The 26,615-nt window shown below is 42.9% G+C and overlaps 1 protein-coding gene across 2 annotated transcripts; it reads right to left on the bottom strand.

Moving 5' to 3' along the window:
- Positions 1 to 3,782: 3,782 nt before the first annotated feature.
- On the bottom strand, positions 3,783 to 26,007 carry colgalt2b (collagen beta(1-O)galactosyltransferase 2b). 2 transcript variants are annotated; one of them, XM_063466988.1, is made up of 13 exons: positions 25,736 to 26,007; positions 13,587 to 13,697; positions 13,351 to 13,468; positions 12,347 to 12,481; positions 12,068 to 12,272; positions 10,720 to 10,839; positions 10,316 to 10,389; positions 9,951 to 10,057; positions 9,515 to 9,647; positions 7,561 to 7,688; positions 7,217 to 7,423; positions 6,535 to 6,601; positions 4,824 to 4,930 (listed from the first exon to the last, which is right to left on the bottom strand). In XM_063466988.1, exons 1-13 carry the CDS (start codon positions 25,969 to 25,971, stop codon positions 4,925 to 4,927), a joined length of 1,647 nt encoding a protein of 548 aa, XP_063323058.1. In that variant the 5' UTR covers positions 25,972 to 26,007; the 3' UTR covers positions 4,824 to 4,924. The 2 variants fall into 2 exon arrangements, with proteins under 2 accessions (XP_063323056.1, XP_063323058.1); XM_063466986.1 differs by lacking the exon at positions 6,535 to 6,601 and having other exon boundaries at positions 3,783 to 4,930.
- Positions 26,008 to 26,615: the final 608 nt, after the last annotated feature.

Below are 26,615 nucleotides of genomic sequence, written 5' to 3'. Positions count from 1 at the left end.
TTCGCTTTTATAGCCGTGGTCTCTCATCTTGATTACACGAAGTAATTTACTATTACTACTCTAAAATATGAATTACATCTGAAATAATCAAATACATGACATAGAATGATTAATAGTACATTTCCCTTTTTTTCGGAAATGACCTGTATGTATCTGTATGAAATCAATAAAAGAATGAAATACTGCATTATCTTTAGTTACATTGATAATATTTATTTATGGAAAAACAGTGGAGAAATATCGCTGTTGCTTTCGTATAACTGAAGCGGACATACCTGAGTGGCCGCGATCTAATCCTGTTTACATAAAGTAAGCCTGCTCCCAAGCAGGTTTACGCTTACGGATCTGTTGCTATGACAGCAAGTCCCGGATGAGCTTCGGAGAACCGAACGATCCAAGATCACGCGAAATTGTCAACAATCAAATCCGGCTAACTTACTTAGCGAGGTACGAAGAACGGACCCCTGGTCTCAGGTTTTCATGTTTTGTGTTTCATGTCTCCGACCCCCAGGTTTTTAGTTCCTTTGTGTTACTTTACAGTTGTTCCCAGTTTAGGTTTTGTGTAGTTCTTAGTCACTTTCTCCTTTCGTTTTTATTCTGCTCCTGCCACCATTAAAGATACACTTTCAGTTTAAGTCCACTCGTCAGTGTCTGCAGTTGGGTCCACACTCCCTCCACTCCACAAGTTTATTAGCATTCATTTATGCACAGCTCTCTGAAGTGGGTTTAAGGTTAGGGTGGACAAACATCTCCGCTTTGATCCTGTCTGTCCAAAACAAGCCTGTCCAGCCTTCTTCTGACTATTTGTGACTATGCTGTCATTATCTTTAACCTTTAACACGCTAACTGAGGCCTGTAGACTCGGAGATGGAGCTCTTAGGTGTTTTGCAGTTTCTCTGAGCGTTGCATGATCTGACTAAGGGGTGAATGTGTTGCAAGGTCCACTTGTAACTGTGCTAAATGATTTCCACTTGCTATTAGGCTTTCTCACTGCAGCCTGATAGACTTTATATTGTTTGGAAATGGCCTGATAAACCTCCAAATTGATTTTGTTCCTCCTTGGTGTCATGTTAGCTCACACCTGAATCCTCCAGACCTGCAAAGTGTCGCAACTTTTGCTTTCATAGAGTGCTCATACTGACGTTCGTAGTCAAATGCAATTACCAGCTGCGTTGTACTCTTTTAATTCTTACAGAGGTCATAAAGTTGTACTTAGGGCTCCGTGCAGGCCTGTGAAAAACTACGTGAAAACCTTTTTTTTTTCTGTATATACACTGTGAAAAGCGTTACACATCGAGGTTAAGACACCCAGCGTGAACTGTAATGTGGAAAAAGCAGCTGAGAACCTTTGTTGTATCTCCCTCTTGTTTCCTGTCATCTATGCACGATTGGTATCTGGTAAAAGCAAAACAGGAACACGCTGCTTATGGACTGAAAACATTATTTGTGGTCCAATGAGCTTCACGCCAGAAACCTGGAAGTCAGCTATTAATGTAATCACAATGAAACCACGGTTAAACATGTGGAAACACAGCCAATGTAAAAGTCATTATTATTTGAACGGCTGACATGTTTAATTTACTCAGTTAATCTAGTATGATCATCTTGCCTGTGATATTTGTTTCTGAGTCACATTTTCATATATCGGTGCGCTTGTAGAAGAAATGTGATTTTTAAGATGCATTACAGATGCTTTACGGTGACACCAGCATAACAAAGGCCTGATGTTCAGTGTGTGGCGTGTACATAGGTCTAACCACAGCTGATTTTCATACAATATGGAAATGAGATTCCTCGAAACTTGAAAGCACAACAGCGTGCTTTAGAAATGGCGTCTGTTTGAATGCTTCTGTGGGTGGAAAATTACATTATGCTTTATGGTGTTATGATAGTGAGCTAAGAGTCAGTCAACTTTTAAATGAGAGAAGAAGGAGCAATCACAGAGGGAGGCGGCTGGGACTGATGAATACTGCAGACTCTGTTCTGGTAAAGTAAAGCTGCTCTGCTGCTGCTGTCCCTCTAGTCTACTCACAGCACACATACTTACACTAACACACAAACATTCACATTTTACAGAAAAGCATGCATGCATATGTGAGCTTCCACACAAACACAGACATGTGTAACACACTGCAGGACAAGTAGGGTTTTGTGTAAACTCGCGGGTCTACTGCATTATTAATAAAGTGCAAGGTGCTGTATGTGACAATATTTAATATCTAAGAGCCCTGCTACAAACCTGCTGCAGAACCTGCTCAATTTTTCAGGCAATAAAGAGCCGAGTTATGTTGACTGGATATAAAATCTGAGCCAAAAAATATAGTAAAAACTGTAAAATCTCTTACCTCAATGCAGAATCCCTCCATAAAATTACTGCTTCCCTGTCAACACAGGAGTTATGAGCAGAGCTGTCCACTTGCAGCTCTTCCGCTCTGTTTCATTTTTGCATCATCCAGCTAAACGCATGCAAACATCACATGTGGTAGACCAGGCCTCAAATATCTGTGTTTTCAAATGATGCAGTTTGGAAATATACACAGCACACGAGAGAGGGCTCCAACTCAATATTTGTATGTGTTTTAGCCAAATGTGGTGTAAAACATTTTATTTATGTCTTACATTGTTGATTTGATCATGATCTGGATCTTAGCATACGCTTATGTTATGTAACCATGTGACAGTCCTCATTAAGCAACATGTAGCATTTAATTGCTGTTTCACACGTGGCCACCAGAGAGCAGCACAATCTCTCTTCTAAAGAAAAAGAAAGGATTATGGAATAAGAAGCAACTTCAGGACATAACAGCTGTATTAGGTAAGGTCTGGTTAGCGCTGCATGAACCAGGATTAATATAGCAGAACCAATTAAACCAACATATATACATGTGTATGTATGTATGTATATGGTGTTTTGTATATTAGTAATAACTGTAATTGTAGGAAAACTGGGGTTTCCTTCCTTTGTATGTCAGCAGATAAGTGAATACATTTGATTTATATCACAAATGAAATCTAAAGTGTTTTACAGTAAAGACAGAAGAAGCTCCCAAACTGCTTCTACACATAAAAACACCAACTGCACAGAAAATGAGAGGACAGAGGTGCATCTTCAGGTTAGACTTAAACATAATTCAAGCTGATGGATGTCTGAGGTCGCTCAGATCATTTTAAAGTCTTGGTGCAATGAGAGCAAAAGCATGAGCTAAGACGGGAGGAGAGTTTTGTGCTCAATAATCAATTACAGGCTCTTTCCATTTCTCACTCTCTCTTACTCTCTATCTCACAAGATCCCATAAAAACTCCACCACCCCCCGCCCTGCTTGCCCATTTCCCCCTCCACCCTTTTCTCTGTCAGATCTTGCATTCGCAGGAACTATAAAGTTTGGAGCTGAATTTCACTCAGCCACTAAGCTGAAAGACAAATAGTGGAGGACAGTGTAGTCCTGCACATGGTCACCACTCTAACCTTTAAAATTACTGGGAAGCTGGAGCTGTGTGCAGGCTTCACCACAATTTGTGTGATCCCATGAGGAGCAAAAGCCTCGACTTCCACTGGAGGAGACAGCAGAAGATCATGGGAACAAAGCAGCAACGTTTATGTTTGCTGTTCAACCGAATACGCGATAATATGCATTACTTAGTGGAAGCTCTCTTAGTCCCACAGGAATAACACACTCACTCACACACACACAATAATAACCTAATTTCTGTAAGAAGACTGATAACATCTGTATCAGTTTATCCTGCAGAGTCAATGAAAACACAGAAATAGAGAAGAAGTTTTATTAGTTCAGCCCAGCAGCACAACTGAACAAAGACCATGTGGACATGAAAACTTTTGATAATCCAGTTTTTCCAAAATATTTAGCACACATAATTGCAAAAGCATGTGTCTGAAATGGCTGAAACGGCATATCACGCATCGTTCAGGCGTTATGTAGTGTGAGACTGGCGCTCTGAAATCCTAACCAGCAGGTCCAGCCTGCTGCACAGCAGAGACTTTGGGTCTGTTACCCCCCCGCGTGGCGAGAAAAGGACTTTTATTGACTTTGTGTGCATCTGACATCATTTGAAGCAGTGACACTCTTGGGTACGATACATCAGCCTCCCTCCTCCCACACATGTTCAGCTCTATAAACACATGCATATGTCCACATGCACACGCAATAACACCAAAGGGATGCTGATGGGCAGTTTCACACGCTTAAAGCTTACAGAGTTGTTTTAGGACAGCTTTTAGTTTCTTTTATTCTTCCACTAAAACACATCTGTTTTCTTTAAATAAAATATAAAATTAAATTGTGATTTTTTTTTTCCACATCCTGCAAATGATGCTAGCTGTCTTCCATGTGTCGCTTGGATTTTTTTCAGGCCTAACGGTCCCCACATGCTGAGAGGAGGCACATTGGAAATAAATAAAGCTTTTGTCAAACGCCTGCTGGCCCTCGTCCCAGTTTCTTCATCCCATCCTCTTCCTCTGTGCGCCCCTCCTCAGGTAGCAGACTAGGCTGACAGCTCAATACTGCCTTTATCCGTTTGGACACCTGTGCTATGCATGCACAGAGTGTCTGCTTGTACTGTCTTTTCAGTGTGTGTACGCATGGCATTCACTGTGTGTTTTTTCTAAACACGAGTCTTTCTCTTCGAGTCTCCGTATCACAGTTCATCACGCGACGCTCGGGCCGCAGGAGGCGGCGAGTCTCCCGTCACGCTGTTTTGCGCCACGGGCCGGATGCGACCCTGCTGGGCCGTTTTGCGGGCGTGCTGCCGGTCCCAGTCTGTCGCCACGGCATCATCGTCCCAAATGGTGGAGGTCTCGGTGTCGCTAATGTACCCCGGCTCTCCGGTGTAGTGTGTGGGATAGATGAGCAGCGGCTCCACGGAGAAGGCCTTCAGGTCTCGGGGCCCAAAGTGAGACATGTACTCAACGCTGAGAATACAGAGGAGAGGAAGAGGAGGGGCGTAAGAGACAACGTTGAAACAAACTTCATGATGATAACAGCAAGTTTGCTTTACTTTGGCTGCAGACAAGAACGCAAATTCTTTGTACATGAAGTCAGAGGAGACGCTATATGGATAGAAATATTGCGCCACACCTCTTAATATTTAAATAAAGCACTTAGCCACTGCTACAAATGTTTGTGAAAAGATGGGTGGTCCTAAAGAACCCCCTGCAAGCATGCATGCTGGGACGCCACCATTAACTATAGGTGGAACCAAAGCAACTTACTAGGTAGTAGTACAGGGCTACCTACACATCACACCTACAGGAGCTGTGCGGCCACGAAGCTCCTGGCGCACAGTTTTTGTGCTGATGTTAATGCGAGAGGAGGAGGGTCAGCACTTGGGACATGTGATCTGAAACTTAGCTGTGTTACTTAAAATAAGTAAACTATTTCTTCCTATTTTTACTCTTACTTACTGCAATTTGCATACTATACACTAAAAGTGCTAAGAGCTTAATTAAGGTATTGATGGGTCCACACTACTTTGCCTTGTGCAGAGAGGTTTAAATACAATTCTTCATATTTTATTAGAATGTTGTCTCTGTGCAGATGAATTCAGGGTAAAAAAAAATCCAAACTTTTAGTAGAAAACTATTTTGGAAACTTTTTTTCTTTAAAGAGAAAAGTTCAAACATTTTTCAACTTTTCATTTAATACTTTTTAAACCAAATGTAAAAGTGAATATATTTGGTTTGTGGTGTGTTTATCTTTTTCAAAATCTCACTTACATGAAACAGACCGGGCAGTTCTAATCACTTGTTTAAAGCCCGTTAACACTCCACAAGGACGGTGAAACCCTACACCTTTATTAGTGCTGAAAGGAGCTGACCTGCTGCCTCTTCCACACAATGAGGTCTTTCACTCTGGCTTCACTGTCAGATATTCCTCTTTCTCCTGTCTTTGCGTATTTGTGAGCAAAGACGGGGATGGAAGACAACAAAATCCCACAGGAAAAATGGAGCTGATAACCCCTGCTGTTTACACACTAGTATCGTACAACACATGGCACTTTTTCCCCCTCACACTTTTCCAGATTTCTCTCACAAACTCTTTCACTGTTGAATACACACAGCGTATTTGTGTAGTAATCTATACACTCCACGCTGGACACACATCGCCGTATATTTATATAGTAACACACACACTTGCACAGTGTTCATCTTATGCACAGCCCCACACTGGGAACTCTATCAATGGGAATCCTGTCCCTCTTTCCCCAACCAGCAGGAAAAGCCGTGCTGGTCTACATTCCTCAAAGAGAGAGGAGGAAGGGGGTGGAGACGTGGGTGACACAGGGACGCAGGAGGTGTACAAAGAAGTAAATTTTGCAGAGGAGAATGTAGTAAAGCGCTAAGGAGAACATGCAAAGAATGGTGGAAAACAGGAGAGCCAGGAAGAGTGGACGCCACATAGTGGCAATGACGGTGCTACGCTAAAATAATGTGGAGGGACTGGACAGGAATCCCCAAGGGAAAAAAAAAAAACGAAAGAGAAAAGCCAGCATTGTGTCTCGTGTAAGACACCGTACCCAGTGAACCCCCAGAACAATCCCAGCCCTGTGGGCGAGGAGCACAGAGAGGGGGAAGGAGCTGGTGCTGGTGAGAAAAGCAAAGAAAACGGGACAAGAGAAAGTGAAAAATGATGGAAGCAGAGACATTAAAAAGAACATAACAGACAGATGTTGTGGTTCACCACCAGAGCACAAACTAGAAATCTACACACTGCCGTGCAGTCTAAAAATCACAACATAGAAATGCGCACGCGTGTCCGTGTCTATGTCTATGTATAGATAATTACTGCACAGAAACTGCTTTATTTCTGTGCTGCTTCATTGCCCTTTGAGTATGACTTTTTATGCATAAACTGGATCCACGCATGCCAAAAGTCCATACACTTTTAAATTTAGCCTTGGCTATGTCATCCTCTCCACGTGGATCACCTGATTCACTCTTAGGTAAGAGTGCAGTGCACCTGCGATCATCTATTTGTGGTCCTCAGTAAATATTTGCCCGTCTGTTCAGAAACCAGACCGTCTAAAGGGTCTTTGTCTGAGTATCACACAGAGGCGTTGTGTCCTGTACCGTTGTGCAGTCCTTAAATAAAACCCTCTTCCTCTGCATCCCATCCATGTATTTACAGTGTATCAGATTAAGCACATTTCACGTAATCGCTGTAATTTAAAATGAAAGAACAGGGTCGTAAAGACAGACTTGGGGTGTTTGTTGAACATGATGGGCAGGAACTCGTCAACGGGGAGCATCTTAGGCAAAGGCTGAGCAGCCAGCAGCTTTCTGGCCCCTCGGTGTGACAGTGCGTAGCCGAGCGTCCAGTACGAGTAGTCAGCCTCGACTAGGTTGTTTACACCCTCCACCGACCGCTCCGGCTGCTGCACCTGCATGCGTTTACGGCCCACGTAGCTGAAAACAGACCAAGACAAATGCAGCGTTAACCAGGCTTCGTTTAAATGTGTTCGAAGGACACGCATTCATAAAAATAATGAAAAACCAGAAGATTTCTGATCTGAGTATAGCTAATGTCAAGCAGGTGATCTCACATCAGGTCCCAGTCCAGCTGGGTGTTGTCTGTGTCATCCATTATGGCCTGCAGCCGTCGCTTAAACCTGGGCTCAAACCTCACGTCATCCTCTAAAACAAGAACCTTCTGGAGGTTATGCTCCACCACCTGACGGTGACAAAACACAAACACTGGGGTTAAAATGAAAGCGTGCCACGAGTGCTGCTCTCCTTAGATTGATTTTTGGCCATCGTTTTCTGTGGTGACTGTTTTTTTTTAACCGAAAAGCTGAGTCACCTTAACTGTGTTGGTTTTTCCTCGTTTTACTGTAGTAATCAACAATGCTGTGTCTGTCTGTCTCTTCTTTGGACAGTCATGAGTGAGATTAACAGCTTACAGCCATACCACCCTGAGCACACCTGAATGTGTCTGATCTCGGAAGCTAAGCAGCATCAGATCTGGTTAGTACTTGGATGGGAGACCGCCTGGGAATGCCAGGTGCTCTAAGATTTCAGATGGGGGGTGGCGACACAGCAATGGCCACTCTGGACCAAAATTGTGCAGTTTTTGTGCTTTTCATTGCGACTTCTGAGCCACATGGACACCAAAACAAGTGGTGTTCATTTTACTTCTGCACAATGCTCAGCCTTTTGCACATAACTAGTGCACTGTCTTGTTTCCGTATCATTTTGTTCTGTCTGGTCTTGCACTGCATTTTTGCAATTTGTGCGCACTTGCACTTTATGTAGTCCTGTGTTGATTGTCTATTATATGTAGCACCATGGTCTTGGAGGAACGTAGTCTCACTTCACCTGTGTACTGTACCACTGCACATTGTTGAAATGACAACAAAGGCACTTGACTTGACTTGATCTGTTCATGTAGGTCATGAAGTCAGGCACCAGTCTCTCTACATCAGCCAATAACTCCCTATGTTTCCTGCTCCCTCTGTGAGCTCTTCTCAAACTTACAAAGCACCTCCTTTTCATAGTGTTACTTATTTAATCAAAGCCACTCAGTCATGAGAAAAAGAGATTTCGCAGGTCTACATAGAGCCTTGTGAAAAATCAAGTACACTAGATGATTCAGTGTCCGGCAGCCTCGCCTCTGTCAGTGCGCCCCAGGGTGGCTGTGGCTACAATGTAGCTTGCCATCACCAGTGTGTGAATGTGTGTGTGGATGGGTGGATGACTGGTTGTGTAAAGCGCTTTGGGGTCCTTAGGGACTAGTAAAGCGCTATACAAAATACAGACCATTTACCATTTACCATTCAGCACTTTCCAGTTTCATTGTACTATTGTACTAGATATGACTGTGTAATTCAATTCAATTCAATTCAATTTTATTTATATAGCGCCAAATCACAACAAAAGTCGCCTCAAGGCGCTTTATATTGTACAGTAGATAGCACAATAATAAATACAGAGAAAAACCCAACAATCATATCATATGACCCCCTATGAGCAAGCACTTTGGCGACAGTGGGAAGGAAAAACTCCCTTTTAACAGGAAGAAACCTCCGGCAGAACCAGGCTCAGGGAGGGGCGGCCATCTGCTGCGACCGGTTGGGGTGAAAGAAGGAAAACAGGATAAAGACATGCTGTGGACGAGAGACAGAGATTAATAACAGATATGATTCGATGCAGAGAGGTCTATTAACACATAGTGAGTGAGAAGGTGACTGGAAAGGGAATAAAGAGTTATTTTACTTGTAACACCACTTTTAGCAGCAGTGACAGCATTCAACTACAAATATAATCTATATAATATAATATAAATATATATCAAATGATCTCAAAGTTTTTTCTGTTAATTAATAAATCATTATATTAATTTTAATATCAGGGTGTCAAACACCAGCTACTCCGAAGGAATTAAGTATCCTGTAAAACAAAACTTTAGCAAGTGGAATCAATGCTTTTAAGTTTGAACACTTTTTTTTTTTAAAAATCCTTCTTTATCTGATTTAGTGCTTTTGCTCTCCCTGGGCTCACCTGTGTCCATATAGAGTGATGGCTGAGGAAGCAGCCGATCTCCCCTCTGGTCAGTACCCGACCAGAGTACGGGTCCTTATAGCCTGGCAACATCTCTATTCCCAACCTCTGCAGCTGGGATGTATTCAAAGCCCTGAGAGAGGGAACAGATTGAAAAAACTATGAAAAACATCATATAGCTACAGTTTACACTCACTGCTTTGTTAGTCATCAGTAAAAACAGCCGCGGTGCCGTGCAAATAAACACAGGAAAAGGGACTAGAACATTCTCATTTGTGGATTAAAATAAGCAGAGGAGGAAAAGCCAGTCAAGTGTATTTCTACAAAAGCAAAGTATCTGTAGCATAAAAACACGCTTTCGTGACTAAATTAGAGAATGTATGGCTTGGACTTAATCATCATTGGGTTCACGGATGCGTGTTTGTTTGGAACGTACTTCCCGTCCACTGCGTCTATCAGCGTGGAGTGAATCCCCAGTGCGGCCATTGTTTTCAACATCCTGGTTCTTCTGTCCAGCCGGCGCTTGAGGTTGATCAAGAAAATCTAAGCAAGCAAAGAAAATAAAAAGCATAAGAAAAAACTGTGAAAGTGCAAAGAGACAGTTTTGGTTGCACTCTTGTTCCTCTGGGCAGAGCCAGCACTCACTGAAAAAATGATTTTTAACCATAAACATGAAGGATTTAATCATTAAAATGTGACAGTATAAACTAATGTACATTATATATAACATTTTGCTCTTAATTTACATGTAATCAGATTACTCTAAGTCAGCATTCTGGGCACAAGCATTTCTTAACTCACTTCATCAAAGCCCATCCTGCTCTGGGGGGATGGTGGAGAGTACAAATACTCTGACGGCTCGATATCGTGATCAACTGTTGACACAGAGAGGAGGGAGGTGAAGGGTTATAACAGGATAAACAGGATTAGTAAAAGCCTGAACTTCCTCTTGATTGTGATGGTTCATTTGATTAGGTTTATATGAAAGCTCAGCAGAGGGAGGAGTAGTAACAGAAGTCAAAGGGAAAGAAAACAAGAAGAAATGGGGGTGGCATGGATAAACAGAGCAGGGAGGGCAGCAAGATCACAATCATGGAGGGTCATGGCGGTCAAGAAAGAGAAGAAGCCAGGCTGAGAGGCGAAGTAATCAAGGAATGACAGATAGCAGTCACAATAAGTGTGTAACAGAGTGTGTTTGTACTCACTCAGAGCCTCTGTGATGGTGTGTATGAAACTCTCGCTTTCATCTTCAACATTTTGCTGTGCCTTGAGAGGGACGGGCAGGAAGCCATAGTGCTCTCTGTTACACACATACATCTGTACACCTAAGACACACAAACACACATACACAGGGATGTAAACATAACCTCTTGACCCAAATTAGACTACGTCAGGCCCTCGCCCCTCCTCTCACGTTAACACAGTAAATAATCTCTGAAACTAAACAGAAACTCTTCCCAACCTGAATGAGAGCGAGAGGCTGCACAGGCTTGAAATCATATAAATACACTGATCGGGCAGGACATTATTACCACTGACAGGTGAAGTGAATAACACTGATTATCTCTGCAGCGGTCAGTATCTATTAAAAGGTCCAGGGAAGGAAGAGTGGCGACCCAGCAACAGGGTCATGGGCGGCCAAGGCTCACTGAAGCACGTAGGTCCGACCCAGCAGACGAGCTGCTGTTGCTCAAACTGCAGAAACAGTTCATGCTGATAGGAAGATATCAGAAAAGTTCTGGTATCAGAAAACTCTGCCTCCAAATTCCCCAGTTGCAGCCCGGTCGATTATCTGTGGGATGTTCTGGACAGACAAGGATCCACGGAGGCTCCAGCTCACAGCTAACAGGACTGAGAGGATCTGCTGCTAACATGCTTGTGCAGATACCACAGCACAGCTTCACCGGTCGACTGGAGTCCATGCTTCGACAGGCAACATCTCTATTCCCCACCACAGTATTAGGCAGGTGGACATAATCGGTCTGATTGGTGTATGAGCTGATGATGGTTTATGCCGAAACATGCTTCATGCTGCAGAACGTTTGAGATTTTATTACATTTGTGAATGACTCTGGTCTAATACGTGCAGTGAAATAATGCACAACTGCAGGCACCTAAATGCACAGCTATACATGCTGAAACAAATTTTGAAGAAGACGTCTTTGTTTCTTTCTGTGTCTTCGGGTTTGCATCTGTTAGTGCTTTTCCTTCTTCCAGAAGTTCAATCCTAACAGTCGCATTTGTTCTGTATCGGATTGTGCAAATCCACAAACACTGATTTGGTTGCACACACTTACAAACCTCCCCCATGTTCAGCAAAGAAGACACATGGATACATTTATCTTACTCTCTTGCTCATTTACCTTAATTTGACACATGTGCATGAAACCAATGAAACGCTCAACAGTAAACATCTGCACAATAAAAAAGTTTGCAAAAAACTGCAGGTGCATGAATGAAGTCACAGATAGCTCCGAGTTCAACACGGTGAAGCTGCCATGAGGCATTTCTCTCCTTCTGTGGTCTGCTGCGAGCAGGGAGATTCAAACTGACCTGCTTGACGTGCCGAGAAGGCAAACACCATGATGTCATCAAATGCCCAGCTGTAGTCTGGGTGAGGGGGGTAGAAAGCCAGGTCCCTGCTGGATTCACGACGCAGGTCCAAAAGGAAGGTGCTGTGCACCATGGGAACGGGGAAGCAGCCGAGCCGCTTCCACTCCCTGATTGGCTGGTAGTCTGGGGTTCGCTTGTAGTAACCCTGACAGGAAAAAACGGCAGGCTGCTTAATAAATCCGGATTAGTGGATGGACGGAGGGTTGAATTTAACTGTACCTGTGGAGTCATGCCACACCAGAAGTTAGAGTAGAGAGAGCGCGATTCTAACATGGGAGCCACCAAGGTTAAGTTCTCAGCCATCATCAGGTTCAGCACTCGAGGATTTGTCAGCAGGTTGTCGCTGTCCATAAACTGAAGAGGAGCAGGCGAGAGCAATCACAAACAAAGAACATGAAACATGAAAACAGAGATTCCCTACGTAGGTTCCATATACACAGACGTTAGCTTGAACACAGTCACAGCTTCTTCAAAAAACAGCACTCAAAAATTCATTAACCATCAAAATGTAAAACGCTTTAACTGATATATTTTATATTGTACATCAGACAAAACAATCCATTTAAATATAAAAAGTAATTATACACCATTGTGTACACATCTAAAAATGATTTAATGCTCTCACTGCGCAAACAAGTTAAACATAATAACACTTCAAACACACAAATCACATAAACGTTAGCTGTTTGGCGTCTGCTTTACACATACAGTACACTTTGTTATTAAGTTTCTGTCAGAGTAAAGAAGTTAAACTACAGAGCGAATCCCTGAGATATGTTTAAATATCGTCTCAGGTTTTCTAAATAATAAAGAAAAGCTGCTGTAGTGAACAAAAGGCCTCTTTTAGCACGGCTCTTTGGGCTTAGAATGCAAGAAATTAGTGTGTGTGTGAAATAAAAGTTTGTGCTGATTCACAGAAAATGTCTTTCTTTTTTCTCTGGACCCATTGTAGAACAAAAAAAAATGACATTTCTACAGTTGATCGTGAAAAATTTAAATTTCTTTTGTTTTACTTATTTACTTTGGTGCACATAAATGAGCTACACGACACCTTTATCGGTAGGAAAAGCTGTAAACCCCCATTAAAAATCAGTCCTAAGTTTGAGCCCTCTTTCACATCCTAAAAAAGCTATCAAGCAGGTCGGATTGGAGCCCTTGCCAGGCTGATTCTGGCTACAGGGTAAATACCTACTGCGCATTTAAATTTAAACTAAAGAGGTTACCAGGATGTAGTCAGCCCATCGTTCCCGGGCGGCCTTCAGAGCAGCCTGCCTTAGCTTCATTACATGGTTGAATCTGGAAGGAGGCCAGTGTTTAGGGCCCCATTCGTCTGTGTAGGACCTGAGAGAAAAAACACACTTTTTCAGTGTCCACTATCCTATCAACGGGCACAAATGACTTATGAAGAGAACTAGAACTTGGTCTAAACTGGTCTGATGAGTGATTCTCGTGGATTTACCTCGGCTCCTCCATCGGTCTCCACTCCACGTAATGGTAGACGTGCTGAGCTCTCTTCAGCCATTCTCTTAACATGGCGGTGGTGTTGTCCACATTATGGTCTGTCGCTGCCCTAAATGACCAAAGCAGACAACACAGAACTCCATTCAATGAACAGCCACAAGTTCAACTGGAGAAAGAACAGCACAGCTTGTTCACACGCATCTGCTGAACACTTTTCCCAAACACATCACGCCAGGACTGTTTTTTACTGTGCAGAAACGAGAGGAAGTGAAGAAGAGTCAAACACATTGCTCAGAACTGCAGACTGTGGTCAGCTTGATGTAACAAGGAAGAGGTAGGTACTCTCTTCCATGTCAAGGGAAGAGAGTTTCTTCCTAAGTACTGTCCGTTGTTACAGCAGGCAGTTTCAGTGTTGCAGAGCCTCTTTGCTGCCTAATTAACTGCAGTGCTGGAGAACAGGCAAAGTCTCATGAGTCACCGTGCAGGGAAGTGTTACTGCAAGCCTACCATAACCCTGCTTTCAGCCTGACTGCTACATTTTGAACAATTATGAGCACTGACAAAGAGAACCATTAAACCACTCCAACTTTGGGCACAAAGACTTAAAAAAGCAGGAATAACTGCAGCTACAACTGTCTTTAGCTTCATTAAATTGTGAGTGTTGATGCAATGTTATTGGAGCAAACAATAAAATGTTACAATGCAATTACTTCTGTCAAGCCTCACCCTAAAACATGTTCAAAGTTATACCTTAAAGAATAACTGTTTATGATATGATCTCATATGAATAAACAGATTTAGACCCCGAAAAACAGCAGAAATACCTGTAAGCATCGGGGTGTCACCCCTGTGGTTTGCACTATTTCTTTGCAAAGATTTCCACTTGAGCTAACAGCTGACTCAGAGGAGACAGTGTGACTACTGTATGTGTGAGCAGGAGCTTGTGTGGATATATAAATCTGTGCGAGAGAAGTTAAGACCATAAACATGCCCTCGTTGTGGTTTTTGCTATCACTTCACATTTTGGGGCAGCAGAAAAATAAATGTCACCTGCCACAAACTCACTTTACATTTAAAATGTCACTTAAGGAGGAGAGGTCAACAGATCTGGAAACAGACGCCATTTGAATGTGTGCACACACACACACACACAGATGGAGTTTTCCACTGCTTGCTGTAATATTCCCTGTCTCCAAAATCACACCCAGTTTTAGTCTGGATGAACAGAGATAGAAACACCAACACGCCCAAACTTCGCTCCTCTCTTCTCCTTCTATATTTCTCACACACACACACACACACACACACACACACACACACACACACACACACACACACACACACACACACACACACACACACACACACCTGCTCTCTGTACAATAAACACTTGCTTACATGCTCATTATCTTCATATAATTACATGTAAATAAATTACATCCGTGAAGGAAACAGATGTGCAGTCTTGCATTGCACACGGAGGTTAGTCCGACCATCAGGGCGAGCTTATGTTTGGGCTTTAAGTCAACTTCAATCAGGCCAATAAACTCTCTGTCCGACATGAACAGCTGGAGAGAACCACAAGCTATATGATCAATAACTCTAATAGCATGTGTGGTGTGTGCACGTCAGTACTTGTAGATGCGTGCGGCAGACCACGAGGATGTTCAGAGCTGTGTTTTACAGCAGAGTGGCTGTGTTTGGACATTTTAAATATACCCGTCTACCCGAGTGCGTCGAAAGTCAAACGTAAGTAAAAGCAGGTGCACAATTTTAAGCAAGAGAGCAACAAAGGCAGAAAGAAGCTCTTGATGAATAGCTGCTGAACACATTGAAACACCTGAGTCTCTGGTAATAAGCAGATGTGCCCACACATTACACATTTTTTCATCTGCTAAACAGCATTTCGCTCCAGGACATGGATATGTTCCCACATGCCAGCTCTGACGGACAGATCCAGCTCCAGGCAGAGGTTTGACAAAACAGAACAATCCACGGCATGAGAAACGGGGACGTAATGTACAGCGAGCACGTGCATGGATGGGACGCAAAGGACGGGCGAGATGTGTGGAACGAGTGACTGAAAGTGAAAGGAGAAGAAAAGTGGCTTTGTGTTTGGTAAACATACGCTGAAAAAATCATTTTAAACTGTTTTCAGTTAAGACTGAGCACTTTAGTGAATACCTCACAGAGCTCATTAAAATCACTTCCAAACCAAAGATTGTCCTGGCTTTGTTTTGCCCACACCATATTAAAATACTAATGATGCTTTTGTTCAATCTACAAGGATCTAAATCTCTGCAGAGTTCTATTTTATTTTTATAGGCTCTTTTTGGCAGGATGCTGTGTCCAGGTAACCGGCCAACTGAAGGTTGATGGGTGTCTTCAAAAGAGCAGCAAACAGTCTGCAGCCTCTTACAAATGGTTTGGAAAATATGGAAATGACCGATTTTAGAATAATTGTCCTCTGTTAAGAGGAATTTGTAGCTAAAGCCTAAAAGTATAATATACATACGTGTATATATGTTACTTGTTCAGTAGCTGGTAGAATGAACTTTGGCTGTAAGAACTCAAAGTAACTGTTTTCTGAGTGACTTTATCAGTCTCTCTCATCACTGTGGAGGAATTTTGGCCCACTCGTCGTTACAAAGTTGCTTTAGTTCATTGAAGTTTTGGGGAATTAATTTATGCACAGCTCTCTGACGATCAGCTTGAGGTCTGGACTTTAGACCACTGCAGCAGCTTGATTCTTTTCTTTTTCAGCTGTTCTGCTGGAGATTTGCTGCTGTGCTTGGGATCATTGTCCAGTTGTATGACCCAGTTTGGTCTCAGTTTTGACCGTGGGACAGACATCACATTTGACTCTATATACAGAGGATTTCATGGTCCACTCAATGCCTGTAAGGCGCCCAGGTCCTGTGGCTGCAAGACAAACTCACGCCCTCCACCACCGGCTTTACAGTTAATACGAGGTGTTTGCATCTCCACTTGGATCTATCCAAAGAACACTGTTCCAGAAAACTTGCAGTTTTACATAGTATGACCCAAACTGTGGACTCTGAGATGGAGCTCTTGAGGTTTTTTTGCATGATCTGACCTTCAGCTCAGGTTGCTGGCCTTATGATTAGGATCATTGATAATGTTGTTCCTCATTAGTTTTGTTGGCACTGCTGGGTGCTCACACTGACTGATGATCAGTTAATGAAGTGCAGTTGATTAGCAGCACCTGCCTGTGTTTCACACACTGATTCTGCAGCTTGGCTGTTTTTCTTGAATAAATAAAAAGACAGTGTGTCATTATTTATGAGTTTCTGTTTATCTGAGGTTGTATTTTCCTAATGTTAGACCTGTTAAGGACCAGATTATTTCTATAATGTCCTGATACATAAAACATTAGCATTTATAGTATTTTTACAGTAGCCGTGTACAGCATCACAGCTTCCCTCTGGGTACATAAATACAAATTAAGCTATTGAGAATGATCCGCAGCTGCTTTAGGATTAAGTTTGCTTTCTGACTCTTTCCCCCTGAAACACATCCTGTTTGGCTGCCCCTCCTGCAGCCCAGCCCCTCTGAGCACTAAGAGCTCTGAGCACACTGTGATTTTCCATTACCAACATTGCATCTTAGTGTTCCTTATGATTTCTGAACATGAGAAACTTAGCAATGTATGAATCCAAGGAGCATGTGCACACAGTGTGCACATGTGAAACAAACAGACCGAGGCTTCTGTCAGCCGGGGCTCCAACTCATTCGATCTTACTGCATTCATTCTTTATTATGAGGCAACTATCATCCTTTCTGGTGGATTTCCTCTACCTTTAGGCTGGATCAGCGAGACCTCAAAGAGCCTCTGCAGTTTCTTTCAAATCCTTCAGCTGTGCTGAGATGATACTTAAACCTCTGCAGCTTTTTGTCCCTTTAGCTATGGGAAGTAAGATAAAAATGGATGTGCAGGCGTCAATGCACAGGGATGCAACACGATTCAAAAACTGGATAAATGCAACAGTTTAGGATCTTGGATTTATATCCCCCTCCTTCATCATTCCATACCCTTATTATTTTCCTCTCCTGCCCGATACTGTATCCTCATCACCTTTTTTTAAGGTTAGGGTAAGCTGCAGCCTCATTATTCTGTTGCCTGCAGCCGTGGGGTTAGGCTCAGCATCTGGATGGCACATGCTTCCTGAAGCCTCACCTACACATCCCATCACTCCTTCTCTCTATCACTTTATGGAAGACATTTATTCTTCACTTGTTATCACTCAGAGCTTTTCAGCAATCTGACTTTTAAACTTTAATTCCTATTGGACCAATCACATGCTGCATTCCCGTCTCATACCGACCCCAGATTTCATGTTTCACAGGGCTGGTGTAAGAGCAGGGGATTAGTGTAAAATAAAGCAAATCAAAGTAGCACGTGCACACAGCGTTACACGTGAGACAAACAGAGTGTAATAAAACACTCTGTTTGTCTCACGCGATAAAAACAAATCATTTTAAAAAATGTTCATATATGAGTCAAATATTTTTTTTAAAAAAAGACTCTGGGCAATGTTTTGTTAGTAACATTGCATAAAAATGATTACCAACATTATTTCACACACTCTTCCTTATGGTTATCCAAGCCAGAAAGGTGTGCCAGATATTCTGGCTTTAAGCACAGAGGCTTGACTCTGAGATTGCCCCATTGAGGTAAACACAGTTCTGAAAGGCCCAGGAGGCTAGTATCAGCTGACTGTTTATTCAATAAACTATCTAATATCACTGCCAATAATGACTGGGTGCTGCATTTAATTAGGGAGTAAGAGTACCTCTTACAGGCGTGAACACTGATGCCTTTAAAACATAATAACTATGATACAGGGTGTGCTTCTTTGGGTTGACTTTGCTATACAGTCCGTAGGCTGACGTGGCTGTCGGCTTCTTGACGGCCCGGTGGGGCAAAGGGGAAAGAGGTGGGGGTGGATGGGCAGAGAGAGATGGAGGAAGAACAGAGAAGAGTAGGGAGCGGTGAGCTGAGACGTCTGGACTGAAATTCCTCATGACTTTCAGGGTCAACAAAAGTACCCAAGGCCAACAGACTCGCACTGTAGTGTAATTTCTGGCATTCATATTCAAGGCTCGAAAAAGATAGTCATCAAATGTTAGAGAAGGACAGCACTGAAGCACAGAAGAAATGAGCCCCTCTCATACAAGCCTGCAGTCTGAGAGCAAATTGCTCTACCTGAGATCTCGACAGGTAGAGAAGGATTTTAAATTCATAGGATATGTTAATGTGGTTCTCGCTTTAATATCACGTAAAGGTCAAAGGATTCTGTCATTCAACCTGCCGCTATGCATGAGATCATGTGACATATGATACATGAGTTTTCTTACCACGGCAGTTACAGGCCAGAGCCCACATATACAGAAAGACATCCATTCACATTTTAGTAAACTCAATAGACTTATAATTCAACTCAATAGACAATATAATTATCTCAAAGTGGTTTAAAGTGAAGTACATAATTTTGCTTTTAGATCCTGTTTACATGTAATTAATAATCATATATTATAAACTAATACAGTTCTTGCGTGTGCATCTGTCCTATTTTGGTCATCCTTGTGGATCGAGCTGCTGACTGAAGCTTCTGAATCTGAATAACTCAAAGGAATGCATGTATGAAAGAGCTTTGACAAGGGAGCAGCTAGAAGTAAGACATGCATTTAAAGTTGCAGCCCACAAACAACATAAAATAAAGGTCAACCAGCAAATATACTACAACAAGGCGATACACTAAAAAGTGGCAATCCCAGGCTCTAGTATTACATTTTCATGATTTAAAAAAATTCATAAGACAAAGTTTAACTGATCAGTTTCACAGAATTATCTCAACGTACTGCTCTATATGCTGTTGATATGATTGTGTATGATTGTGTATATCTCCAATTCAGTGTCGTCTTGTCATACAGTCGTTCCCTGAATCTATTTTTTAAACTCACAGGACACCATCTCAGTGTTCATAGGAAGCTGTTCTCAGTTTTTTCAAGTTAATCTCAGGTGAGTTTTGGCTTTTTTGGGCACCAAAACCCTAAATATGTGTTCTAATGCTACGGATATGTCGAGTTAACATGTGTAAACGTGTAAAGTACGTTCAGCCAGTGAACCACATCAATACTTTCTTACTGTAAAAAGAAAAGTTGGAGGTTAAAATGAACAGAAAGACAGAGAGAGAGAAAATCAGCAAAACGTTGAGATGGAAGAAGAGATGGAGGACCAGAAGGATGTCAGGGAAAGAGTGGAAATGACACAGTGGGGCAGGAGACAAGTCAGTAAAGTGACTTTGACAGATTAATGCTGCTGAAAGTTTTATTTTTCACCCAAAGAAAACTTATTCAAGTATTCATTACACTTAAGTCTAATGAACATCTTACTAGTTATGAAAACATTTTTCTTTTATCTCACTAATTCCTCCTTGCCTCCCTCTGCATGTCCTTCGACTCAACTAATCTAATTTCATACTCAGGCCTCCCTCATCCTCTAGACAATACCAAGCTGCCATTGTGTTTAGGTATTTGCAAATTCTACTGCTGTTGTGCTGCCAACTTCTGACCATGCTGCTGAGGTGCTGTGGAGCACATGGGGCATCTAAGCAAGAATTCACCGTCTGGAGTCCAGCATGGGAACAATCATTTCCACTCCAGGGGGGGAGAGAGAGCGAGAAAGAGAGCTTGAAGAAAAGGCTGAGGGGTTGGAGAGTAAATCGTCTTTGTTTACTGCACTAGATTGAACAAATATGTCGATGCTAGAGAGAAAACATTCCCATGAAGAGCCCGTTGCTGCAGGGCCGGACTGTTATCAGGTAAAACATCAGCTGCGTCCTTTCAACTTCAACCTTCGAAGTTACCGCGTTTGGAAAATAGTCAGAGGGCCACATACTGTAATAACTTCTACTAATACCACCTAATGGGCTGGTGTTAAATAAAAGCCCTGTTTCCAGAAAGCTTTCAAGATGCAAGAAAAAATGTGACCACACTAAACATGCATCTTGTGCTCGGCTCAATCGATCAGGTAAGAAATCCCAGGAAGCTGATTCTGTGCAGAATCAGATTCCTGGGACAGATTTCAGCTTTTTATCACTTAACGTTTTTTAAGGACTTCTTTGTTCTGAGATGGAGCGCCACACTAGTTCCTTCCAGAGATCTGTTAATAGAAAGATACTGTGAAATCCAGCACCTTTATTTAACTTTTATTTAGCCCATTATCTTTACTGCAGACAGTGACACAGGCCATGGATCATGTGAGTTTTACTTTGTCACAGAAGGCTTGGGGGCAAGACCCTGTGCAATGTGTTGTATGTAACTTGAAATAATTCAACTCAACTCAAAGTAGCTGCACCGCTAAATGTGGCTTCGGTGGCTCTGAAGCCAAAAAGTGAAGAAATGGAAAACTAGCTAACCTTTAAGGTATGAGTAAAATCAGTTTAGGATAACTTCACGTTTTCAAAGCAAACTGTGCTGCAGCTGAGAAGAAAAGAGTTTCATCTGCTCCAGTGAGTTTGTGTCATTACCAGCTGCTTATCTGGAAAATGTCAACTTGTGTATCTGGAATTTATTTAAAAAAAAAAAAAAAATCAGAGCAGATGTTTGAAGACATTTAAAGTTTCCCATGGACTGGATGTGACTGCAGTCTTCAAGTGATAATGAATGGGAGGTAAGAGATGATCCTGGCCTGTTTCTGGCTCACTGTGGGCCTGGTGGTTGTAAAGGGGAAGTAAATGGAAAACCGGAGCAGAGCCAGAGGAGCAGAGCAGAACACACAATCATTATGTGTGTAACAGAACACACACATGTCCACATCAAACACACAGGGTTCATGTGAGAAGAGATGCTGTGCACGTGCTTGAAAATCCAGTCATACTTGTAGAGAACTAAGGAGATCATTAGATACAGTCATATTTTTCCTTATTAAAAAAAACTTGGGAAAAGAAGCACTTTTCTAATCATTCACAAATGCCCACAGTGTCAGCACTAACTCACAACGGTTTATCCCGTCCTCATTATTTATTCCATACGCTTGGAGGAGCTGCTCTTCAGAAAAGTCCTGCTCTGTCCCAACAAAACCTAGAACAATTTCTCCTTCACTGGTGCAATTCCACAGAGGAATGAGCCCCGAGGTAACACACCTGGCACGGCAAATCTGCTCCGCGCTCCAAAACCGATAAACGTCTTAGCCCGTTTTATTCTTTCCACTTTCCTCCACTGTATCAGTCAGAGGGAATATAAAAAGCCTGGTGAGCAAAGGGCTAAAAGAAAGAAACTATGTACTGATAATCCTGCACAGCATCACAGCTACACTCAGCTTTTACTGGGCAATATGACAGAAAACTAGTTCTGCACTGGGAATGCAAAGAACTGCATTTGCAAGGGAATTTTGTGTGTTTGACCCAACAATAACACAGAGGAACTTTAACAATCAGATGACTGCCTATAAGCAAGAACGTGGCGACAGAAGGAAGGAAGAAAACGCTTTCAGCAGGAAGAAACCTCTGCTGCGACCTGTTGGGGATGAGAGGACGGAGAATGGACAAAAGCTGCACTGGGGAAGATATCGCCAGAGATGAATAATAACTAATAAATAAATGTAGTGAATAAACCAGAGAGGGAGGTGTATTTATTACTACCTAACTCTGTGCACTTGTCAAAATGACTTAAAAGATAACGAGTGCATATGTGACGTTATGTCACGTGACGCATGTCTGATCTTTTCGTGATGTCATAATGACGTGGCAGATCAGCCACCGTGGCATACCTGGCAGGATCTCCAGAGTACACGGCACATTGTTCACCAAGGCCTTCAGCATGTATTCACACAGCCGTGGAACATTGCGAACTTTTACACTCATCGTGCCTGAGGCTTTTGGGTGCATGAGGACTTGCAATTATCTCATTATTTAGAAAAAAATAAAATAATAGCTGTGGTTGGCCTTTTAGGGTTTCCTGTTATTTTGCAGCTGTACAATATTTCTGTCAATGAAATGTAATGACAAGAACTGCTCATTATGTTAAACGCTATAAAAACATACCACAAGGACCATTCCCCATTGTGTCTGAGTATAAAGTGCAGTGACGGTCATAAATATGGGTTAAGTGGCTTTACAGGATAATAAACAACATGACATTATGAAAGTGAAAAAGAGAGTCCCCCTGGGAAAAGGCAGCAATGTTAGTGCTCTATTTTCCAGATTTGGGTCCACAAATCATCACGACCTCCAACTGAGCACCTGGGAAAGCGCTTCAGATGAACACAGCCGGCAGGCAACACACAGCAGGCAGCCAGTGAAAAGCAGCATTAGCAGGAAACTAATAGGAGGCTGTGCTGAGTTTGAAGTTTTTCATGCATTGTGCATCAAACATAAACACAGTTCAGTGTACGGGGAAATCTCCATCGCCTCCTTTGAAGATGAAACTCTTAAAACTTTTAACTGGCCAAAGATAAAGCATGAAGTAATCTCAACTCAACCTTGTTTCCTCCTACTGTTACAAGAAGCATCCGAAGAAATACAAGCAATCTAATGTCATTGTTTCCCATCATGTCCGTGCCTATAAATCACAGAGATGGCAACGCCCTTGATGAGTCACTGATTTTGATGCTTAAATCCAGTTTCTCTGACCTTATTGTTAGCCTTTCTAAACATCGGCATATTTCTTTTTCAGTGCCCGAAAGGAGAAAAACAACAAGAGGATCGAGGAGAGCAGATTTGGTGGAGCAAGTGTGGGAATGTGGATTAACTAACCTGCTACCATTGTTGACCACCTTCTCTCTGCACAGCTGCCCCCTCTCCTGCTAATTCCCTGCATTCTTTCACTCTTTAGCAGCAGTGTGAGAGCTTTTTTCAAGCCGCTGCCACTTCTCTGCGAGACCTGTGCCCGCTTGTAGGGGGAAAACTTTTACAGGCAGGCAGATTTGTCTGACCTTCCCAAAACTGGCAGAGAGTGGTGGAGATCAGATTGCCATAGAAACTGGAATAAAATGAAATGGTCATCCCAACATCCACAGCCCTGACAGGAGAAAATCTTGCATTAGAAATAGCTATGTGATGTGGATCCAGTGGAAAATATTTAAGGAACAAACAATTTTAGATTTTTTTTTTTTTTTAATTTAAGTACCGTGAGCTTATTTTACTGAAGACTAGAGAGGAGTCTCATTTAAAACCTTGGTCTTTCCAGTGTCTCCCTCTAAAAATCACCTGAATCCTTCACCACCTTTCCTGATCTGTTCCTATTGGACTGCATTTTATGAAACGGGTATGGAGAGAGAAAACAGTCCTCTGTGGTGTTCAAGCATGAAGATTCCAAGAGCGAGTACAGTGAGGAACACCGTGTCCCCTCACAAAAGCGAAGCTTCACAGCCACAAAGTTTCCCTTTAGGTTTTATCACTTGGCTCATAGACAAGCTGAGGATGGTAGTAAAGCACACCAGCTACGCTCCTGGATGGCTGTGCAACATTAAACCACAGAGTCTTTGGCTCTTACCTCATGGGAACTCCAAACTCATGTCTCTATTTGCCCAAGCAGTCCACAGTCAAACATATAATATAAAATAATAGCTCAGATGCAGTAAAGTTGAGGTCATCAGAAGGAATTTGTGTTACTGTTTTATTCTCAAAGTGTTTGCATCACCCATCTATCTGAGGAGCTTCGGAGACTCTGATGTTTGGGTTTGAAGCTGTCACATAGCAGTAATGAGTTTTGTAAAAAAAAAAAAACGCTGTAAAACGCTCTGACACGTATTTATGCGTTTAGGGATAACTGAACTACAATTGGGCATTCATTGGGCGGTTTGGCTTACACGATGGGTAACAGTAATGATGACAGCAGAGAAGCATAGAGCTGCAGTGAAACATGTCATTTTCCGGACCGACTTAACCACACAGACACTTTTTGTTACCTTAGAAAAATAAGAACTTTATAAACATTAAAACTGTTTCACTGTTTCCAATTACTCCTCCTTTAAATTACAATAAGGCAGCACCACATATTACAGACTCAGTGTTCTGGAGGTGTTGCTCAAAGTATACTGTTCACATCATCTTACATCACCGGACGGATGTTAGTGGAAATATTTTAATCAGCTGCACCTAAAACAGACGTGTGTTAGGTGCTGATATGTTTCAAGAATGTAAAGCTTTTTTGTGCTTCTACTTTGACTGCAGGGTACAGAGATGCCTGTCTTAGCTGATGGGGCCCTTCCTCTGTTAGTTAAACCACTCACAAAGCCATGGCATCTCAGGCACTTTGGCACTTTGCTGTGTAATGAAGCCTCCCTCCTCTTTGTGAGTCCCTCTAGTGCCTCTGTGTACTCTCCTGAGGGTCTTTCAATTAGACCCTCTGCAAAGAAAAGCAAGACATTCGGCAAGGGAAGGCTGGGAAACAAAGGAAAACACCAAAAGCCGGAGACCAACGCCAACAACACTGCAAACCTTCAACACAGAGCTGTTTCCATCTGCCATTTCACATGTTTTGCACTTGGATATTTAAGCCTGTGGAAGCCAAAAATCACCCATCTTTGATTTGATCCATCAGCCCGCAGAACCCACATCCTGGGCACACGCACACACACACACACACACACACACACACACACACACACACACACACACACACACACAGTTTACGCATGACTTCCCGTCCTGCTGTCAGACCAGCTCAGTGTCTCCTTTTATCCCCTTCACCTGCAGCGTCCCTCTTTGATGGCTTTTCATTATCACAGTCAGCTCTATGAGACCAAACGGAACACAGGACCTCACCTGGGGTGAGGCCCCTTCATACCCGGCAGCCCCGCTGCTTTAAAGCCCCGTTTCCGCAGGTTTGTGCCGAATCAGACAGAAGGAACCGTGATTAAGGGTTAAGTCGAACCTAACATGCACAGCAGCTCTTTCATCTTCTCCCACAGTGTGCAATTTGGATGCCGGCAGACACGCGAGTTAAGTACATCATAAAACTCTGCAACAGGTCTCGGAGGTTTCCAAGAATTAACGCGCACACCCGCTGCTTCTCGTTACAGATGCTCAGCATCATGTAGCTCCTGGATGTGCGCTGAGAATCTACGGGCCACTGCCCGGAATAAAACCCGGGTTTGCAGCCTGTGAGTGCGGCTCTCACCAGATCGCTATGCGCTCTTTCGGGTACTCCAGCCTCTCGATGCAGCCCAGGTAGTATGGCAGGCTGTGCGCCGCGTTACGAGCCACGATGGCGATCATAACCTTTGGCTTCAGCAGGGAGGACTCGGGCTTGACCTGCTCCTGCACCGCCGTCACCAGCTCCGACACTCTGCCGGGCACCAGAGCGCACAGCAGCGCCCACAGCACACCGGCTCCCGCAGTCCCGGCAGCTCGCATCGTCGCTTCCAAAATCCGCCGCGAGTCCAGAGAGTGAGGCAGGGAGAGAGGAGTGAGCCGAGGATCAGCCACGCTGCCAATGGGAGGGAGGGAGGGAGGAAGGTGTGGGTGGGTGTAGGTCTCCACACCTCCTTACTCCTCCTACATCCCTGAGGGCTGCTGCTGCCGTGGAGCCCTCATCAAACTTCTCCATTTACTCACAATCATCATTATTATCCAGAGTCTCACGGAGCACCTTGGATTCTAATAAATTGCCTGCTTACAGTAAGCTGATGATTCTTTAATCATCTCTATCAGTTTTTAGTAAACTGGGGTAAGTGAGCCCCACTCGCTGTACTTCTCCTCATTTCTCCTCCTTCCTGCACGTTTTCCTAAATGTTTCTTTCCTTTTCCACGCCTGGAGCCTTGACAGCCTTCTGGATGCCGCAGAGCTGGAGACCATGAAGTCATCAACTCTGACATCAGCTTCGCAGAGTGCTGCACTTTTTTCCCTCTGGAATTCTTACAGCACGGTGCAAAACTCTGCAGCCAACCCGAATCTTTTATCATTTGTTAGAAAAATGGGAAATAGAAGCATTGGTTTACTGAAACATTTAAACATAAACGGAAATATAGTATATGAGACAAAGGCAGCCCTTGAAAGG

Source organism: Pelmatolapia mariae, linkage group LG23 (genome assembly GCF_036321145.2).
Source record: "Pelmatolapia mariae isolate MD_Pm_ZW linkage group LG23, Pm_UMD_F_2, whole genome shotgun sequence".
Taxonomy (NCBI): Eukaryota; Metazoa; Chordata; class Actinopteri; order Cichliformes; family Cichlidae; genus Pelmatolapia; species Pelmatolapia mariae.
The sequence above is the reverse complement of the archived record's forward strand: the minus strand, read 5'-3'. Positions and strand labels throughout refer to the sequence as shown.

Bases quoted from the DNA above. Each gene is read 5' to 3' on its own strand.
- colgalt2b (XM_063466986.1), bottom strand. From the start codon at position 25,971: ATGCGAGCTGCCGGGACTGCGGGAGCCGGTGTGCTGTGGGCGCTGCTG. The intron at 13,698-25,735 runs GTGAGAGCCGCA...TTGGTCATTTAG, and splicing joins AAAGAGCGCATAGCGATCTG to GGCAGCGACAGACCATAATG. The intron at 4,931-7,216 runs GTCTGTCTTTAC...CTGTATTCTCAG, and splicing joins ATGTTCAACAAACACCCCAA to CGTTGAGTACATGTCTCACT.